This window comes from Thermobia domestica, chromosome 2 (assembly GCF_964235325.1).
Source record: "Thermobia domestica chromosome 2, izTheDome1.hap1.1, whole genome shotgun sequence".
In the NCBI taxonomy this organism is placed as follows: Eukaryota; Metazoa; Arthropoda; class Insecta; order Zygentoma; family Lepismatidae; genus Thermobia; species Thermobia domestica.
The window spans coordinates 33107725-33126742 of NC_137455.1; the positions used below are offsets into that span (position 1 = coordinate 33107725).

At 34.5% G+C, this 19018-nt stretch overlaps 1 protein-coding gene across 11 annotated transcripts in view; it reads right to left on the reverse strand.

Moving 5' to 3' along the window:
* The window catches only part of LOC145671339 (uncharacterized), a 530261-nt gene that overhangs the window by 40501 nt on the left and 470742 nt on the right, over positions 1–19018 (reverse strand). For all 11 annotated transcript variants that reach the window (XM_081740371.1, XM_081740381.1, XM_081740409.1 and 8 more), the window contains 7 exons: positions 15935–16086; positions 14794–15054; positions 9929–9982; positions 7440–7556; positions 5073–5267; positions 1821–1967; positions 1248–1302 (listed from right to left, as the gene is read on the reverse strand). In XM_081740371.1, coding sequence (XP_081596497.1) covers positions 1248–1302; positions 1821–1967; positions 5073–5267; positions 7440–7556; positions 9929–9982; positions 14794–15054; positions 15935–16086 — 981 coding nt within the window. The remainder of the gene's footprint in view (positions 1–1247; positions 1303–1820; positions 1968–5072; positions 5268–7439; positions 7557–9928; positions 9983–14793; positions 15055–15934; positions 16087–19018) is intronic.

The following is a 19018-nucleotide window of genomic DNA, read 5'->3' on the forward strand; positions in this document are numbered from 1 at the left end:
CCCACTAAACCTAAGTCCAGCTCTGGATAAGACGGAAGTATTGGAGATAGAGAAGAGAATGATAATAAGAAGGTGGAAAGAAGAAGATTGGATAAAGAAAGTAGGAAGAGATAAGCTAATGAACTGGACAGGGGGGCTTACCTGTTAATGAATTATGGCAGTGAATTTTGGACAGCATAGACAGGAAGATGGAATTTAAAAAGGCCCTTATAAGGACCAAAAATGGCGGTACGTGATTGGCAGGAAAAAGAAAAGAGGACCTCGGGATTAGCTGAAGGTTTCAGCCAATAGAATTTAGACTTTTTCATAAGGATGGCTATATATATATATGCGCGAATCTTCATTTATGTTCTATAGTGTCTATTTAGTCCCTAATGAAGGAATGAAGAATATGGTAGATATCCGAAACTGTAACACATTATAGTTTAAAATGCAGTGTGTGTTGAAACTTTGGTCAGTGTTTCTTTTGTTATAGTGTCTATAATTACTCCCATAAGAGTACAGGGGGAACCTATTATTGATTGTCCATATCTTGGAATCAGCTGGGTACATCACCTCCAACAACAAACGCTATTCCTAACTTCTAACCCCCTACATCATGGTCAAATTGATGGTGATCCATCGAGTAGTTCTTGAGAAGACTTTTTCTCCCGGATGGACACACGGACAGGTAAGAAGCGTTCGAGAAACAAACTTCTTAAAAAATTGCCATAGTGAGACGATAATAAAATCACAGTGGCCTTATGAAACAAATGAATTAAGTAGATTTGGTGTTTTACTTTTTGGGTATTGTGATGTTTGTTGCAATCACCACATCTCGTCTGTGCTTTAATCAGGCTGTTATTCTTTTTCCTTTTTAGTCATATAATCTTTATAACATGTATAGCACCTGTTGCAACCATTACCAACTTGCTACTTGTTTAATCCAGTCAAATTTATAGGCTTCTATAAAGTAAACCAAAGGTGTTTAGAATCAAATACTGTAGAATATAGTTCTTTTTAAATTCCTTCCGACGTGTTATTTATTTATTTTGTAATTTGCTTTGTACACGTAGAAAAGCACGGTTTACAGCACAATTCACCATGAGTTCTTGGACTCTTTTACTCCCTTGATATCATAAAGGTTAACTCAGTGTTCTAATCTAAATTAAAATAATGACAGCAGTTCATAATTATCTGATCAAATTTCAAATATTTCCATTATAATTACTGATATACTACGTAGTTGATTTGATTATCCATCTTACCTCTTAAAACTGCTGCGCAAATATCCCTTAGCTCAGCTTCTGTGAAACTCCTCCCCTGAAATATACACATTCTTTAAGAACATACACTTTAGTTGAATGAAAATAGAATATGTAAATATGTATGTTGTATTATCGTTCCTGCTGTATATAGTTATTTTGTAAATAAATTTATTTAATGAAATTTTCATTGTAAAAGTATATGAAAACCATTCTCTTATAATGGTATAATATTATTTTCATTGTATAATAATAATAATAGACACTTTGGCTTAATTTATTTCACACTTTATTAGTATAGATGAATAAACTAACTGTTCTGATTTGTATAATGACACACAAGAATTAAACCACAGAACCTTTATTGTTTCCCATAATTTTGTGCAAGTCAGGTGCAAGTGCAATATCGATCACAGAATACAAACTTCTACTACTCACAGCACTGTTGCCATAACATGTATTTTTGAAAAACCCAACTTACAATACCAACACTAACTACAGTGTTGAAAAGAAGAAAAAATGTGCAACTATATAAGCAATGAAGTTATATAGTAGACAAATATGATAATTACTTACAGGAGGTCCAGGTAAACCATGCATTCCAGGTTGGCCTCTTTGTCCAGGTGGTCCCATAGCTCCTGGAGGTCCATCTTTGCCTGGAATTCCTGGAGCACCGGGCATTCCCTCGGGGCCACGTTCACCAGCAGCGCCTCTTTCTCCTGGCTGCAAAAACACTAAATATTAATAAAAATGAATTGGAAATAGATTTTCTTTTAAGTTCGTAAATTTTGGCTATGTAGGGGGTCAGTAGCTTTATATTGAAATGAAGTAAAATATTCTGTTTAACACATCTTTGTTATTCCTGTAATCTAACAAAGAAACAGATTATAAATTTACAGGAAAATAAAATAATAATTAGTAAAATGACAATCACAAGGAGAAAAAGAAAAGCAGAAACGAAGAATACGAACATAGTGTTATTCACCGCAAAATTCACACGGTAATGGATAGAAAATCAGACCCTTTGCATTGAATACGAATACCTTTCTATTGATCCATTGTGGTTTGTTAGACCACAAAAGCCTGTGCAATCATCTTTGCTTTTATATACAACGTGTTACATAAATGTGTCACATCAAAATAAGAGATTCCTCACATCAAAATAAGAAAATAAAATTCATATAAACCTGTGCTCAAAAGTGGATAATTTCGGAGTTATAGAGTGCCGAAAACGTGAAACAAGTGAAATTTACAAGTTCATAACTCCACTACTATGGGACTTATCATAGTCAACTCAAGACTTCACTGAGGAACTGGTATGTGAACTATCCAAATATTCATATTTTAAGAATGCTCCAGTACTTGCAAACCAACACATACTGGTTCCTCAGTGGTCTTGACCTGACTACGGTCAGTCCTAAAATAGTACAGAACTATGAACCTTTAAAGTTTATTTTGTCACGTTCTTGGTACCCTTTAACTACGAAACTATGCACTTTCGACCACAGGTCCATGTGTGTGTGTGTGTTTTTTTTTTTTTTTTTTTTTGATGACAGGGATTTTTTCCCAAAATATTGTAACAATTTTTGGAACACCCTGTACATTTTATACATCGTTTGGCAGGGAAATCTGACGGTTTCTAAAATCATAGTACAAGATTGTGATTTGAAAAAAAAAAATATTGTTCTTACTTGGAGCAAATTAAGTGTTATTTATGAATAATCATTAAAAACAATATTTGTTCCTATACTTATCAAAACTCCTTGGACCTTAATATTTAGAAATGACGGGTTAGTCTTATACAATTAGGCGTCTTCGATGATTGAATGATAAAAGTTTGTTCTTATATTACAAATCTTGAGCTTCCATCGTTGACACTAGGAAAAGAATAAACATATTGTACGTGTGTAGGTTAATGTTGATTACTTGTATTAAATTTCTGCAAATATTATAATCCGGAAATGTAAAAGACGAGATGTCAAGTGGAAATGCTGGTGTGCTACTTGTAGTAGTGGAGATGTAATAGAATCTTGGGAAAGATTGAAATTAAAAATTCAAGCATTATAGATTGACATTAATAGAACAAAAATTCAAGCATTATACATTGACATTAATAGAAACATAAATTATTCTAATTTGAAGAAAATGGGTATATGAGGTGATGATAGGCCACAGGTAGTTGAAAGAAGTGTAGCTTATAAAGTAACCAATAATTTCACACATTATCATAGGCTTTCTCCAGGTCAATAGTAGAAAACAGAAAAGAATTTTCTTGAAATATTGTTTGCAGTTTAATGAATTTAATAGTAGTAAGTTACCCAGGAGATTATATTGATAGCGCAAACCAGTTTGATGTAATAAAGGTAGAAGGTTGTAAGTTTTGAGAGGGATAGGAAGAGAACGAAATATACTTTTAAAAAATCCAGTGTAGATGTTAGCTCAACTGAATGATAGAACAGTTTGTGGTCCTTCTTAGGTTCTGGAAACGCCAGAACTTTCGAAACCTTCTAGTTTGAGAGAAAAAGTTATGAAGATAAGCGTGTGCTTGCAGCATGCGGATAGAAGGTAGCTTGGTGTGCCAACATGTTAGATAATCAAATTTACAGGTGTACACTTTTCGTCTTGAACTTCCGCTGTTATTTCCGTACTGGCGCAATTTGAGTATTCAAAAGGTGGTACTCAGCGAAGGTTTGGTCATTGTAAATCTATTATGGTGGTCACTGAAGTGAGTAATTCGTAGATACAGCTGAGATTCTTTCCAATACTTTGGTTATGCAAAAAGTTTTTGTGGAAGACATAAACAAAATTATTTGTTTTTCTCTAATAGAAGTAGATGAATAGATTTGATCTATAAATGGATGTACTTGATTTCGTTTGATGTTGTAAACGTGTTGACTGTGTTCGTAAAATAATAATAATAATAATAATAATAATAATAATAATAATAATAATAATAATAATAATAATAATAGTACTCTCAATTTACAAGAAAAAGAATTTACAATCCACACGTTGTTTTCAGATTATATGTATATTTAGATATACTTTAGATTGGCTTATCTTTGACAAATGTAATGTAAATTTGCTTCGGGTATATTAGCTTTGGCCAGTTCAGTTTAGTTTAAATTAGTTTCTGATAGTTAAATACATAAAAACTGTATGTGGATCAAGGTTATTATATAATTATTTCAATCAATATAATGTTTAGATTAATTTAAGTGCTTCCAAAATTGATAGGTTTATGGTTAAATTTTGTTATTTAAAATAAAAGAGACATTTGTATAGGTTAATGTCAATATCATGTATAGGTTAAAGTTTGTTATTTAAAATAAAAGAGACATTTGTAGAGGTTAATGTCAATATTATGTGTAGGTTAATTTAAGTGCTTCAAAAATTGATTAGTTTATGTTTAAATTTTATTATTTAAAATAAAAGAGACATTTGTATAGGTTAATGTCAATATCATGTATTGGCTAATTTAAGTGCTCAATAAAATTGAAAAGTTTCTGGTTAAATTCTGTTATTTAAAACTCAAGAGACATTTGTAAGAAATAAAACTCTATTCACGATTCCCTTCAAATTTGTATTTGTAAAGATTAACTTTACGCACGCAGAAATATAATGATTCTAAATTTGATGTCTGTTGCTGAAAATCTATTTATTACTAGTTTCGAATCGTATTTATGTTGCTACAAGACATTCCTTAGTTCAATAGGTTCATATTAAGTTAAAAGATGCTAAAGAAAATCAACGTAAGTTTAATGTTTTTAGAAAATATTAAAAAGAATACGAAATAAACTTACATACAATTAAATAGGGGATACTTACTAGTCCCGGTGGTCCAGGAGGACCCGGGCGTCCAGTAGCACCAGGAACACCAGCTCCGTCTGACGTAATAGAACTTGGAACAACGACTGAGTCACCGGGAGGACCGGGAGGTCCTGGCGGTCCAGGTGGACCAGGTTTCCCAACAAAACCTGGTAGTCCTGGAGAACCAGGTGAACCAACTGGTCCAGGAGGTCCCTGCGGTAAAAAGAAATATAATTGTTTTAGGCACGTAAATATAATGGTAACTATAAGCAAAAGATATAAGAACCGATTAAGGCACGTTGTTGATTTTCATGTACTAGTAGATTTGAGTTTCATATTCAAACTCAGTTTATGAAAGCTTACAAAACTATAATAAAGTAAATGAATATTTCTAAGACCTTTATTTATTTTTTTTTTTTCATTTTCGTTTTCATTTCCTAATATTATTTAATGGAAGACTTATCTCAAGCCTCTGTCGTCTATACAAAATAACAATTGAAGACCTCAGTGCAAGGAGGGGAGAGCTCCACTTTTACATTTGTTCAAGATTGAAACAAATTATTGTTAAAAATCAACTTATTGTATTTTCGCGTCTGTAATCTTTTTTGTAAAGAAAGGTGCTATTATACGGGTAAAACCTTTCTTTACAAAAAGATTACAGACATGAAAATACAATAAGTTGATTTTAAACAATGTTTTGTTTCAATCTTGAACAAATGTAAAAGTGGAGCTGTCCCCTTCTTGCACCGAGGTCTTCAATTGTTTGAAGTCCCGAAAACTAAAGTTATTTTAAATAACTTTGAATCTTGGTTAGCGTATAAATAAAATCTGAATCTAATTGATAAAGATCATTATTATACATCATTCCAGTTACAATAATATATTGCTTTAAATTGATTCTTAGCAGTTACCATGTTTCATTTGTGTCTTGATTTATAAAAATTATATTTAGAGTATATAACTCATAGGTTTTATAGAACAAAATAAATTGTGTTAGTACAATAATCCTGTCAGTTATACCTAGATGTACACTCATGTCCATAATTGTTGTCGCATGTCTATAAATATGTTGTTGTAGGAATATAATTTGATAACGAATTCGCCCGGTATTTCTTATAATGTTAGTATGTGTATAATCGGCAAAGACATATATGTGGCAAATTTCATGTCAAAACAGCAGAAAATAAGAACAATAAAACGAAAATAAAATTTTCTTGTCCATTTAGAAACATTTTATTTTAATCATTATAATTTTCGTATTTATAATTCTTTTCCTATGAAATTTACCACAGATATACATTTCCCAATTATACACATAGTATCAGTATTAAAAGTATCCTGCAAAATCATTATTAAATTATATTCTTACAAGAAGACAGTTATAGATATGCGACAATAATTTTGGACATGAGTGTAAAATAAAATTTCTTGAAATTTGTCGGTTACAATATATTGACATATAGATTATAGTGTATGCTCTATTGTGCAGTATGCAGTATATTAAAAGTTAATTCCCCCCCCCCAAAAAAAAAAGAAAAGAAAGAAAAAAGATATTCTAGTAGAGTAAATGATATTCTTAGCACGTAGATAATCTCAGACTGAAAATTTCGTGAAACAATAGTTGCTTCAATTATGTTTATCAAACATTGAAAATGAAAAACGAAAGAGCCTGAAGCTGCAACAATGAAATTTCCAATCAAGGATACTTTGGTGATCAATTACCTCAGATGGTGATAATTCCATCACCAAAAGTAAAATGATAGAAATGATCTATAGCCTGCTTGATGCAAAAATAAAATAAAATAAAATAAAATAAATAAATAAAATAAAATAAAAAAATAAAAGAAAACAGAAAGAAAGAAAAAGAAAACAGAAAAAAATATATTTAGTGTTATAATGCTGCTATAAACCCCTGAGTGGTACAAATTATTTACATATATAAACTATTCCAACATTAATAACTATAGATGTATTCACAATAACTACAGATACATTGTGATTATCGCTGTAAGGTCCTATAAACATTCTCTTCCCGCTAAATTTTGTTTTAAATCCGTTTTTTGTGTATCTTTTCCAATAAAAGAAAATGACACATCTTGACACGTGGATTTCTTTTCACAAAAGTCGATTCGTTCATTCTATACAACAAAATAATCCTCTCCCAAAATCCTTCCCAGTTGAAAATGTTTTAAATTCAACTCTGATATTCGTTATGAGCAAAAGTCACGCGGCAATGTGTTGTTTTCATTTAATTATAAAAAAAAACATAGCTTAGAGCTTTGACACCTGAAATTTTGAATTAAAGATGAATGCCTACATCCTGGAACAAGCCTTATCTTAATGCTTCACTTACATGACTTTTTAATACAATAAAATTATACTCACAATGCTACCTGGAAGTCCACGAGGGCCTATTGGTCCTGCTTCTCCTCTGTCACCTCTTTCTCCTTTTGTTCCCGGTTTACCAATTATTCCAGCTGGACCTGGCTTTCCTGGAAGACCCTAAAAATAAACATCACATTATCTTTTTTTTTTTTAAAAAAAAAAAGAATAAGTTATATATATGGTGTAAGGAAGGCACTGTTACTGTGCAAAAGTGTAGTAAGGATTGTGTGTTCTTATTGTCAGCCTTTGTTCAGTATAGTGTACACAAAGTATCTTCATGGTTATTTTTTGCATCATGTTATAAACTATTAATATACATACATACATACATACATATATATATATATATATCTTATATATAAAAGAGAACGTACAAATCCTTTGTTCCCTCATCACGCTAATACGGCTGAACCAATTTCTTTCATTTTTGGGGGGTTATTAGGATTTGGACCCTAGATGGTTTTTATCATATCACTTTAATTTTCAATTACCAGTGTCTTGAGATAATTGACCATTCAAGTGTCCATAACGTACAAATCCTTTGTTAGTTCATCATAGGTAAAAATAAACGTATTTATATGCAACCCGCATGACCGTGTCACTCGGCGGGTTAACATAAATGACAGGCGATATAATGTTAACATTTACTGCAATCTACTATGGTTTTTATCATATCAGTTGAAAGCGAAAAAGTAAAAATTATCTAAGTAACAAAGTTTATTGCGTTCCGGGGTGACCGCAGCGAAGCGGGGCGGGTTAACATAAATGACAGGCGATATAATGTTAACATTTACTGCAATCTTCTATGGTTTTTATCATATCACTTGAAAGCGAAAAAGTAAAAATTATCTAAGTAACAAAGTTTATTGCGTTCCGGGGTGACCGCAGCGAAGCGGGGTGAACGCTGCTAGTATATATATATATATATATATATATATATATATATATATATATATATATATATATATATATATATATATATATATAATGTACATTTTTCCTTGTACTGTCTGATGAGATTTATGCCTTATATATATACAGGGCCGGATCCAGGATTTTCCAAGGAGGGGTGCACCAAATAACTGCCAGTACATTTGAATTAAATTTGAGGTTTTTAAATGGCTTTAGGCATCTGCAGTGTGAATGAGGAATTGCCCTGGAAATGCTAAGTGTCTGCTCTCGATGAATCCTTTTCCTTCAACCTTCAGAAAATTGAATGAAACTTGATTTTGCAAAACTCACTGCTAGCTTCTCACTTTAGATAGTGTATTTTACAACAAAGGTGGGGGGGGGGGTGCACGTGCACCTTTGCACCCCCCTAAATCCGGCCCTGTATATATATAAATGCACATTTTTCCTTGTGCTGTCTGATGTGCTGTTATAAATTACGCTTTATAATTTGAATTTATGATATTAGTCATTATATTATTTTAGTTGGCCACAATAGATTTGTATATGTTTTTTTATCACTGATTGTAAAGACTGTAAAGATTATGTCAATTCAGAGAGCTTATGGTTGAGAGTGCACAAATATGTGGCCAATTGTACAATGGAAAAAATGTAGATCTTACTGTGCAGTGGAACCTATTCACGATATTCTCCAAATATTGATTCTATATAATCTGATTAATTTATCCTAGATTCCATAATTCATTTCGGAGCTTCACATTTTGGAAGCACAATAATCACAAAAGACATACCAAAGAATCTCTGAAAGTTGTAATGTGTGAAAGGAGTCGAAATGTAGTTTCAGATTTTAGTGTAAATATTTCTTGCACAGTATTGACTATATAAGTCGACAGTTCCGGTCTACCTGTTCGTTTTTCCGTATGTAGATAACCAATCACTTTGAATCTGGTTTACTATTCTTGAATAGGTTTGTCTGCAAGTGCTTTAGCTTGGAATTTGTTACATAATTCGGGCTGCATTGTTAGAACAGACTCAAATGTAGACGTATTGATGTCGCTCTTATCAGTAAACGCAATGTTTCGTCACGACTATCCCCTGTCAGTGAAATATCCAACTATGCTTCGGCACCTATTACAAATTGAAACTTAAGAGTTAGAGGAATGCTGTGTCTACCGATAGCTTCAATTCTGTTGTATGTTATTGAGTTAATGAAAACTAAAAGCTCCAAGTAAGTTATGAAAAATTTTGCATTTCATTATTACGAATGTATTGTATAATATAGAGAATTAAATAGTGCTGTTTGTCACCATCGGTTCAACAAAATGCAATCCAACTTGTAAGTCGGTCAGATTGTTAAGTTAAAGAATGGGCAATATAAGTTATTAGTGTGTGATAAAAGCTGTATTTATAGCATACGTTTTATAAAACCTACACTACAGCAGAATTATAACATGTTTAATTTATCTACGTATTTATTCGTTTATTACTTTTCTAATGAATGTACATTTTTCTACTGATAATTTACCACATTTTTTTTTCAAAATTAATTTCCGAAATTTGAATAGTTTTGTACTACTTACTGCTGGTCCTTCAGGCCCCCTCGGTCCAGGTTCTCCTCTTTCGCCAGGTAAACCCTGTGATTAAAAGAAAAGAAAAATATCGTAAATCATATTTCATGCGATATGCATACGGTAAGAAATAAGATTAATGCCAACTAATATCCCCGAAACTACAGCCTACAAACATTATAACCTTTTTAAATAGCGCATGTTTAGCTGGCTGATGTGTATCAGAATATAAACTACCATTAGTTTCCACTGTCGTAACCCACGGGTTTGTATAGTGGGTTCCTCTATCTCTTAACTCAAATACGAGTATATCTCCAAATGACTCAGGATGCTACCCTACACCAACAATTATATGCTCTAATAGGAATCAAACCTATTTGATCCACCAATATATACTAATATTTGTACTACTAACAATTCTCTTACACGGATGCAATAAATACGAAGAAAGTAACACTGTTGTCAGTCTTTCCTTCTTCTTTTGCGGGAAGATGTACAACAAACCACCGAAAAAGGTGAGGAATCTCAAAAACTGAGAATAACTTTATTGCTGAAATGTAAACGTTTCCATACGATTTAACGAACATCAAATTAATGAAAATCTTATTCGAAAAGATCTGGACACCTTCATATTTTTGAAATATCCTGTATTCTTAGAGATAAATGTAATTAAATTGAACAAATACAATTTGTCTTTGGTTAAGTGAAATCTTTCTTCATGCAAAACTAATATTATGGTTCCAAGAATATGCCATTAGAAAGAGAGGAGGGCGGCAATGCTTTTTCAACAAGACTATAGTTTTAGCAAATCTTTACTAATCGAAAACAATAATGAAAAGTCTGACGGTGCTCACATAAATAGTCCCTGGTTTCGAAAGGATGTAACTTTAATACTGAAAGAACTATTTTGTTCAAACCTTCACCTAGTTGCATAAACTCATAGTGGTGTTTCTTGAAATTATGTACACTCGATGTGTGCTCCACATATTTCGAGAGAAATATCGAGATAGTAATCCATTCCAACCACATTTCATGAAGTGTACCTGGTGTGATGGAGTTGACAACAGCACTCATGCGCTTCTGAAAATCATTCAGAGCTGTTGATAGTGGGATTACATGGACCAGGTCTTCCAGATCTCCAGACACAAAAGAATGAGAATGTCATTCAAAGTATGGTGGAGCAATTTTTTTTTCACGTTGTTCGGAAAAATACCTTATCAGTATTTACCCAATTTCCTACTTCTTGTCATAACTTGTTCAGTACGTATGAATCAATTTTCTTCAACATTCTCCATTGACTATAACTACCGGGTTTGTTATCATGGAAGAGCAATACCGCTGAAGGATTAACTTTCGGAAGTCTTTGTAGTCTGGAAATCTAGAAGGACCTTCCAGACATATATACACCTGGAAATGGTTTTGATATATATATATATATATCCAGGCATATATACCAGGACTTCCAGGCATATACCAGGCCTTCCAGGTATATGGAAGGCATATACCAGGCCTTCTAGGTATATATACCATATATACCAGGAATATACCTGGAATAAGCTTTGGAAATGGAACTTCGAGAATTCAGTTCAGTTGAGAGTGATATGAGGGGGAAAAATTTAGAGTGAGCAGGAGAACAGCAACCTCGAAACCAATCCAACTCACGTATTTTTATCAGCTACGATTCCAAAAGTCAGGAAAATCAGAAAAATGATCTTTTAGTTCCGATTCTACATTAAGTTTTAAACGCTCACTTCTTATAATCCTTATTTTTATTTCAATATTGGTAAGCTACAAGCTAATTCTATGCTCTATCACACTATAATTCATTCTTACGTTAAATTCTTTGTTGTCTATACCTTAAATTTCGTGATTTACAAAATTTTGTCACAGCATCTCAATATTACAGTTTCTCGTTCGATCCCCAAGCACAACTATGTGCTATCTTCAGGTAAGACTTTGGAGTACGTACTTCTAATCTAATCACGTAGAGTAAGATGATGATATTAGTACGGTAGTATTTTCAGTGGCGTGTTCTTAATATACGCAAGGTAAGCACTGCTTACCTTTAAATTATAAATTAAAATCTAAAGCAATCATTACTACTTTATTCGCTATAAAAATTATCTTATTTATCGAAAGCTTAGTATTGTTGTACGTTACCATACGAAATACTCTCGCTTGCTTCTATTACTCATCTTCTAGCTGCACTACACGGTCATTTACGGCGAGGCTAGCAGAAATCGTCCGGTGGATCGGATGCGATCGTGTTAGCTCGGTTCCTTTCGTGAAGACCAGCAATTTTCTTAGTTGCGGAACCTGGCTGTATATTCAGTTTAATCGTAAACCGTGTTTTAAACAAGCTTAAGCTTAATTGTGGCTTTTAGTGGTTAATTCTTATAGGTGTATGCATAATATTAAGTGCATAATACTTAGTGTATAGTACATTTTTGTATATAAGTGTTAGTTCCAGTGCATCTATTATTGCTGCTGTACGTTTTATAAGGGAGACTTGCTCCCAAGTTGTACTCAAAGGTAAGCAATTCAAGAAGTTGCGTTTGCTAGTGGTTCGGCAGGGAGAATGAACATGAATCTCTCTCCTAAATGCAGTGGTGTAGACGGGGATCCGGACACCCCGAAATTCCGACTTTTCTGTAAATTTAGTCTAATTTTGGGGGTGATTTTACAAAAAGTGATATAATTTATCGTCAAACTTTGGTCCCCTCCCGACAAAAATTGTGCGTATGTGCCTGGTTGTGCCCAATCCTTCGGCCTTCTGTACACTGTAAGATGAAACCATGCTTAATTAATAGCTCTAATTCTTTACTTGTCCTAATAATAAACAGCAAAAGCACATTCATATTCAGAATCATTATTATTCATGTTCAAATAATTAAGTTGAAACAATACAGTTTAAGTTGCAATTAAATTTTCTCAATATAAAATGAAACGACTTCTTTTTATTATTTAACGTCCCATATTATGCCTTTTAGGCTAAAGAAAGCGGATAATTTATGAAAGTGAACAGTGGTGAAATTAAATTTTATGTACCCTCCCGTCGGGAATCGAACCCGGCCCCCATGCACTTTCGGTGCATCTAATAGCCATTAGACCAGCGGAGAGGACAGGCTTAAGTTTAGGAGGGGGAGGGCAATTGCAGAGTTGAATACAAATAAATTTAATGCATAGATAGATACGTGTGTTTTTATTGCATACAGAATTGTACTCAAAAAGAAAAACGCATAATCCTTCATTGGATTTTTTTCCGATCAAGACTGACCTTTAATTGCTATTTGAACAGTATTTATTATCTTTTTGTCCAAGTGTGATCTTTCATTACTATTTCAACAGTACCTATCATTCTTTTTGTCTAAGACTGATCTATAATTGTTATTAAACAGCATCTATTATTTTTCTGTTCAAGACTGGCCTTTAAGTGCTATTTAAACACTATCTACTCTTTTTTTATATCCAAGACTGATCTTTAAGTGCTACTCTGTACTTAAAAATTTTCTATCTTTCTTCTGTCTAAAGTTGATCTAAAATTGATATTAAAGCAGTATTTATTATTTTTTTCTATCCAAAACCAACCTTTAATTGCCATTTAAGCAGTATCAATTATGTTTGCTGTTTAAGGCTGATCTACAATTGATATTTAAGCAGTATCTACTATTCTTTTTGTCTAAGACTGCTCTATAATTGGTATTTAAACAGTATCCATTATTTTCTCTGTCTAAGACTGACCTTTAAATGTTATTTAAACAGTATTTATTATTTTCTCTGTCTAAGACTGACTTTTTAAATGTTATTTAAACAGTATTTATTTTTCTGTCTAAGATTGACCTTTAAATGCTATTTAAACAGTATCTATTATTTTCTCTGTCTAAGACTGATCTTTAAATGCTATTTAAACACTATCTATTATATTTTTCTGTCTAAGATTGCCTTTCAAATGCTATTTAAACAGCAACTATTAGCTTTTCCTTCCAATGCTGACCGTTATTGCTAGAGCAATAATTATTACGTTTTCATTATGCTAATGTATTGATTTAGAGCTTTGAGCATAACTTATGAGTGAAAAGCCTGTAAAAGGTAATCACACTCTTGCATAACATGTCAAGACCTACTATCATGTAAATTTGATTCAAATCTGACGCTTTTGGTTGATGGTTTTCTTTCTTTCTTTCTTTTCTTTTCTTTTTTTTTTTTCGAAAATGTGACTCAAAATATGGTGGCTCATAACTCGGGAACCGAAAGCCTGCACAACATGGTACCTCACACATTCATATAGCAGTTTAAAGTCTATTACCGTGCAATGCTTGATCCGATCGGATAACTTCGGTTGAACTCGTACGACATATTGTGGCCTTGGATTTTCGGGGGAAAATTCAATTAAGGACGAAAATAGCGGGCTTTCTAAAGAAACGAATCATGAAAGAGACTTGAAAATGACTTACAAAACCTTATAATGCATGCATAAACCTTATAATCTTTAGAGTTTCGGAATTTCGTTGTATAGAGTTCATTCATAATCACGAAATAACCTGATTTTCTAAAGGAATTTAAAAATAAGACAAGCTCGTAAATGAAAGCTATTCTGTAAGAACAGCCGCTTTGGGACACAACCTAGACTTGCGACACACAGTTTGAGACCTGGAATATAGCTTAAGATGATCTGTGAATTAAATGGCTTTCGAAAATTGCCAGATAAGCAGAAAGAATTGAGTTTTACTTCTAAGAGTTGTGCTTAGTTTTATATATTTGTTAACAGTACAAGCAATACGTATATTCATGAAAGAAAGAGGTCTGCCACTTAACAACATAAATCTTGCTCTGCATATAAAATAGTACTTTACAATTTAAAATTACCAGATACTTACTCGTTCACCTTCCAGTCCCTGTTTTCCTTCTCTCCCGGGAAGTCCAATGGGACCTGGAGGACCTGGTGGTCCTGGGTCCCCTCTTAAGCCTTTCTCCCCTCGTTCTCCATCTTCCCCTTGAGGTCCTGGTGGTCCAGGAGGACCTGCGGGTCCCGGGTCTCCTGCTGCAGCAGCCTCTCCTGGCAGTCCTGGTGTTCCTGGCTGTCCCGGCTCACCTTTTTGACCAGTGGTTCCAGGGACTCCTGGTGGTCCTGCTGGACCCTAGAAACAAGATTAATTCTGACATTACACCAAAAAGGTTATGAACAATCAGATTAAAATAATTAACATATTCTGACAGCTATATTTAATTTAGTTTATGATCAGGGGGAAAGCTATAGTCTAACACATAAATCTCTGTCACAAAAAGAAGTAGAGAAAGTGTTGCCAACCCAAATATTAGAAAAAGACACTTCAGTGTATCAAATCCAAGTTTATAGTATTTAGAAATAAATCATAAAATAAACGTAGGAACTTTCTGATGACACACGAGTTTATTATGAATAATAATATTCAACTTCTGGAATTTTTTCGTCTTGCTTATTAAATTTTCGTCCAATATCAGTAACGTCCTTTGAGATTTTGCAAGGGGGAGGCAAGGTGGTCCATCGACATAAGAATTTTTATTACTACATTAATAAACAATCGATTTAAAGGTATGGATTTCTGAAACTCGGGGTGGGGATGGCATTGGCCCCTGCTCTCCACAAATGACGCCCTTAGCCCCACCTTAGTGATAAATCCAGCCCTATTAGTGACTATGTATTATTGAGTTGGGTCGCTGCAGACGTTGACTTGTACAGTCTAACCAAAAATTTTTTTTAATAAATTGTCAAAATGCTTCAAGATTGTTAAATTTTAAAACTTCAAAGGAGACATCACGGGACTGCACGACTCACTAGCTGGGGAAGGCTGTGAAGTTTCAACAAGTATGATATACCGGGGAAATATTCTTTCTTCTCGGAGACTAGGGTAAACTTTTAGGTCTTTTAACAACCCATTTACTAAGCGAAGCAGATTACATGTATAGAACAAATGATGTTCTTGTACTGTATTTATTGGTATGATAAGTTGTTAACAACGTATTATAATGTGAACTTACCGGTAGTCCAACTAATCCGGGAGTTCCTTGAAGTCCTGGAGGTCCTGGAAATCCTGGTGATCCTTTTTCTCCTGGAGGACCAATCGGACCTTCACGTCCAGGCTCACCTCTTGTACCGTCTAATCCTGGCAGACCAGCCACACCTCGCTCTCCTGAAGATTAGGTCAAGATAAATTGTTACATTTTATAAATTTCATTATTGCGCTGTCAGACTTAGAATTAACACATTCATACTATAGAATGATTGACTATTGAAGAAAGAGCATTTCAGCTGTGTGTGCAAAAAATGCATGTCTTGGGTAAAAAGGATTTGTGTTGCAACTTCGGAATTCATTGAGAAAAATGAAATGAAATCTTTGAGTCATGCTCAAAGACAAACGAGCCAAAAAGAACAGCACTTATAGAACACTAACACGAACACTAACAATTATTCGAGCTAAACGGTAACAACAAAATAACAGTAAAAACATAAAATAACCACAACGATAATAACAAAAAATTTAGCGACAATCTGGCAACACTGCACCTTCAGGAGATGCTCTCCGTATAGCGCGAGAGATGATACTGGCAAAATTTAATGGGAGAGAGTTGACGACCGAGACACACCCTCGTGTTCTGTTGGGTGGTGAAATTAGTAAATCTAGGCCAAACTTCACGACTCTTCGCGATCACTATATTTAACGGATAAAACTGGCAAAACTCGGTTAATTAATAAAACCAATTCACTCGATTAATTGAACTCCTTGGAAACGATCAGTTTTGGGTCGAATCTGTAAAAGATCCTGAAGGTACGTGAAAGGAACCTACAATAAATATACACTTAAGAGCTTGAGCCCCTCTGTGCTCATGATCTGGTGGTAGGCCATATAGTCTAAAATGTCTTACATTAAAGTTCCAGGTTTGGTACACAGCGAGTGAACTCACTTTTAAATGAAAACCCAACTTGTGGTTTTTCGTGGTATTTTTCATACCCTGGGATAGAGGCAGTCCAAACACTAATGTACATTTTATGTAAATAGCAACAATAACAAAATAGCTATTTTACGTGGGAATCCACTTTTTCCCCTGACTCGAAATGCCAAGGCAAAGGCGATATAGGACCTCTCCATTCTTACACACATGTATAAAATGGGTTTTATTCCATCGTAAACTAAGATGTCCAGTCAAATGCACAACCACAATCTAAATAATTTCGCACCAAATATACCATACTGTGTATCGAATGATAAAGTTTGTAGTACACCGAGATGAAAGGGAAAGACAGGAAAATAGGTATTCATATCTGTTCAGAGATTATTTTTTTAGCAAATGCGATGAAAATTTATTAGCAATGTTTTAATTTGCAAATCGGGAAAGTTTAAGAGAACGTCAACATGTTGAACTGTTAAAATCGATTCGAGAGTTTAAGACAATCAAACCGCACCGCCCTCGCTTTTTCACTTTCCTCGAAAAATCTCAGGAGCCAAAGAATGATACGGTGCTAAAAATACTGTGTTTAACTTTCTAGGAAGTGCAAAATACTATAGAGTTAACTAGCGAAATAGTTTTTGTTTTAAAGATGGCCTTCTTTCTAGCACAGTTCGTCATGTGTACCTAACATTATCATTTGTTTGATTACATAAATATACTTAGCAATTTAGTGGAAATACCTGAAACACGCAATTTACCAGATTTATGTGGCGTTCCATCACCTTTCACCCTCAGAGCAGCTCTGATGCGATTTGTTTGTGTACAGAGGGATCTGTGTAGCTGGTGCTATTCTGACCGTGCGTTACCACGTCTGCGATCTCATCAAGTTAGAACAACGACCGAACGTGAAAATTCTGTATGAAACTGGGCAAATCCGTCACATAGACGCTTGACATGATTCGCCAAGTGTACGACGATGCTGCAATGAGTCCTTCGAAGTGTTTTGAGTGGCACCTGGCAGATGCGTATCAAGAGCGGAAAAACATCACTAGAAGGCGACGAAAGATCATAGTGACCTTCAACGAGCATAGCACCCGAAAATATTGAAACCATTTGGCAGTTTGTGCATGAGAATTGTTGGAGAACACTCTACAACATTGTTGCCATTGTCGGTGTGTCATGCGGAACAGTGTCTCAGGTGTGATTTGAATATGCGCTATGTCACCGCCAAGTCCGTCCTCCACTGCTGATCCAGCAACAGAAGGAACATGGCGTCGAAATCTGTCAAGAACTCAGTCTGAGTGCCGTGGATGGCCCGTCCTTCATGTCGAGGATCATGACGAAACTTGGGTGCATGGGTAAGACCCTGAGACAAACCAACAGTCTTCACAAATCAATCTATCCACGACCGAAGAAGGTGAGGCAACTTCGCAGCTCGAGCAAGTGCATGGTCATAGTCTTTTTTATTATTCGCGGCATTGTGCAGCACGAGTTTGTCCCCAGGGGCCAGACCATCAACAGTGTGTTGGGAAACAGATTTTTTGAAAAACAAATCTGTTTCCCAACACAACAGAAAGCATCTGAGAGAGGATATTCGGCGAAGGACTCATTGTAGCAGCAGAGTACATTTGACGAATCATGTTAAGCGTCTTTGTGGTGGATCTACTCAGTTTCACACACAATTTCATATTCGCACGTCGTTCTAACTTGCTGTCCGTAATGAAATCGCAGAGGTGGTAACGTACGTGGTCAATATAGCACCAGATGCACAGCTCCCGATGTACACAGGAGGATGTCTCTTGGTACAATGACTTATGAATGTCAGTGCTTCCTGTGCCTGTGCGTGCAGTCTTACACTGCCATCTGTTGGCATGTTGCAGAACTAGTCTCGAAACTTTTTGATACAACCTCGTATTACGCAATTTCTCACTCAGTTCGTCTCTCACTTCTATGAAAGGATGAAGGAGAAAATCTTCGCCGGATTCGTGTCTCCAAAATGGGCCAAAGATGTTTAATTATGTATTTGTCAAGGGTTGGATGGGCCAGGGAAGGTTTCCAACTTTGTCTCGATGTTCCTCAGACTACGCTGCAACAGCCTTATCTGTGTGAATGAGTGACATTATTGCTACCAAACAACATCTGAACCACATGATGGGCAGGGTCCCCTAAAATGGT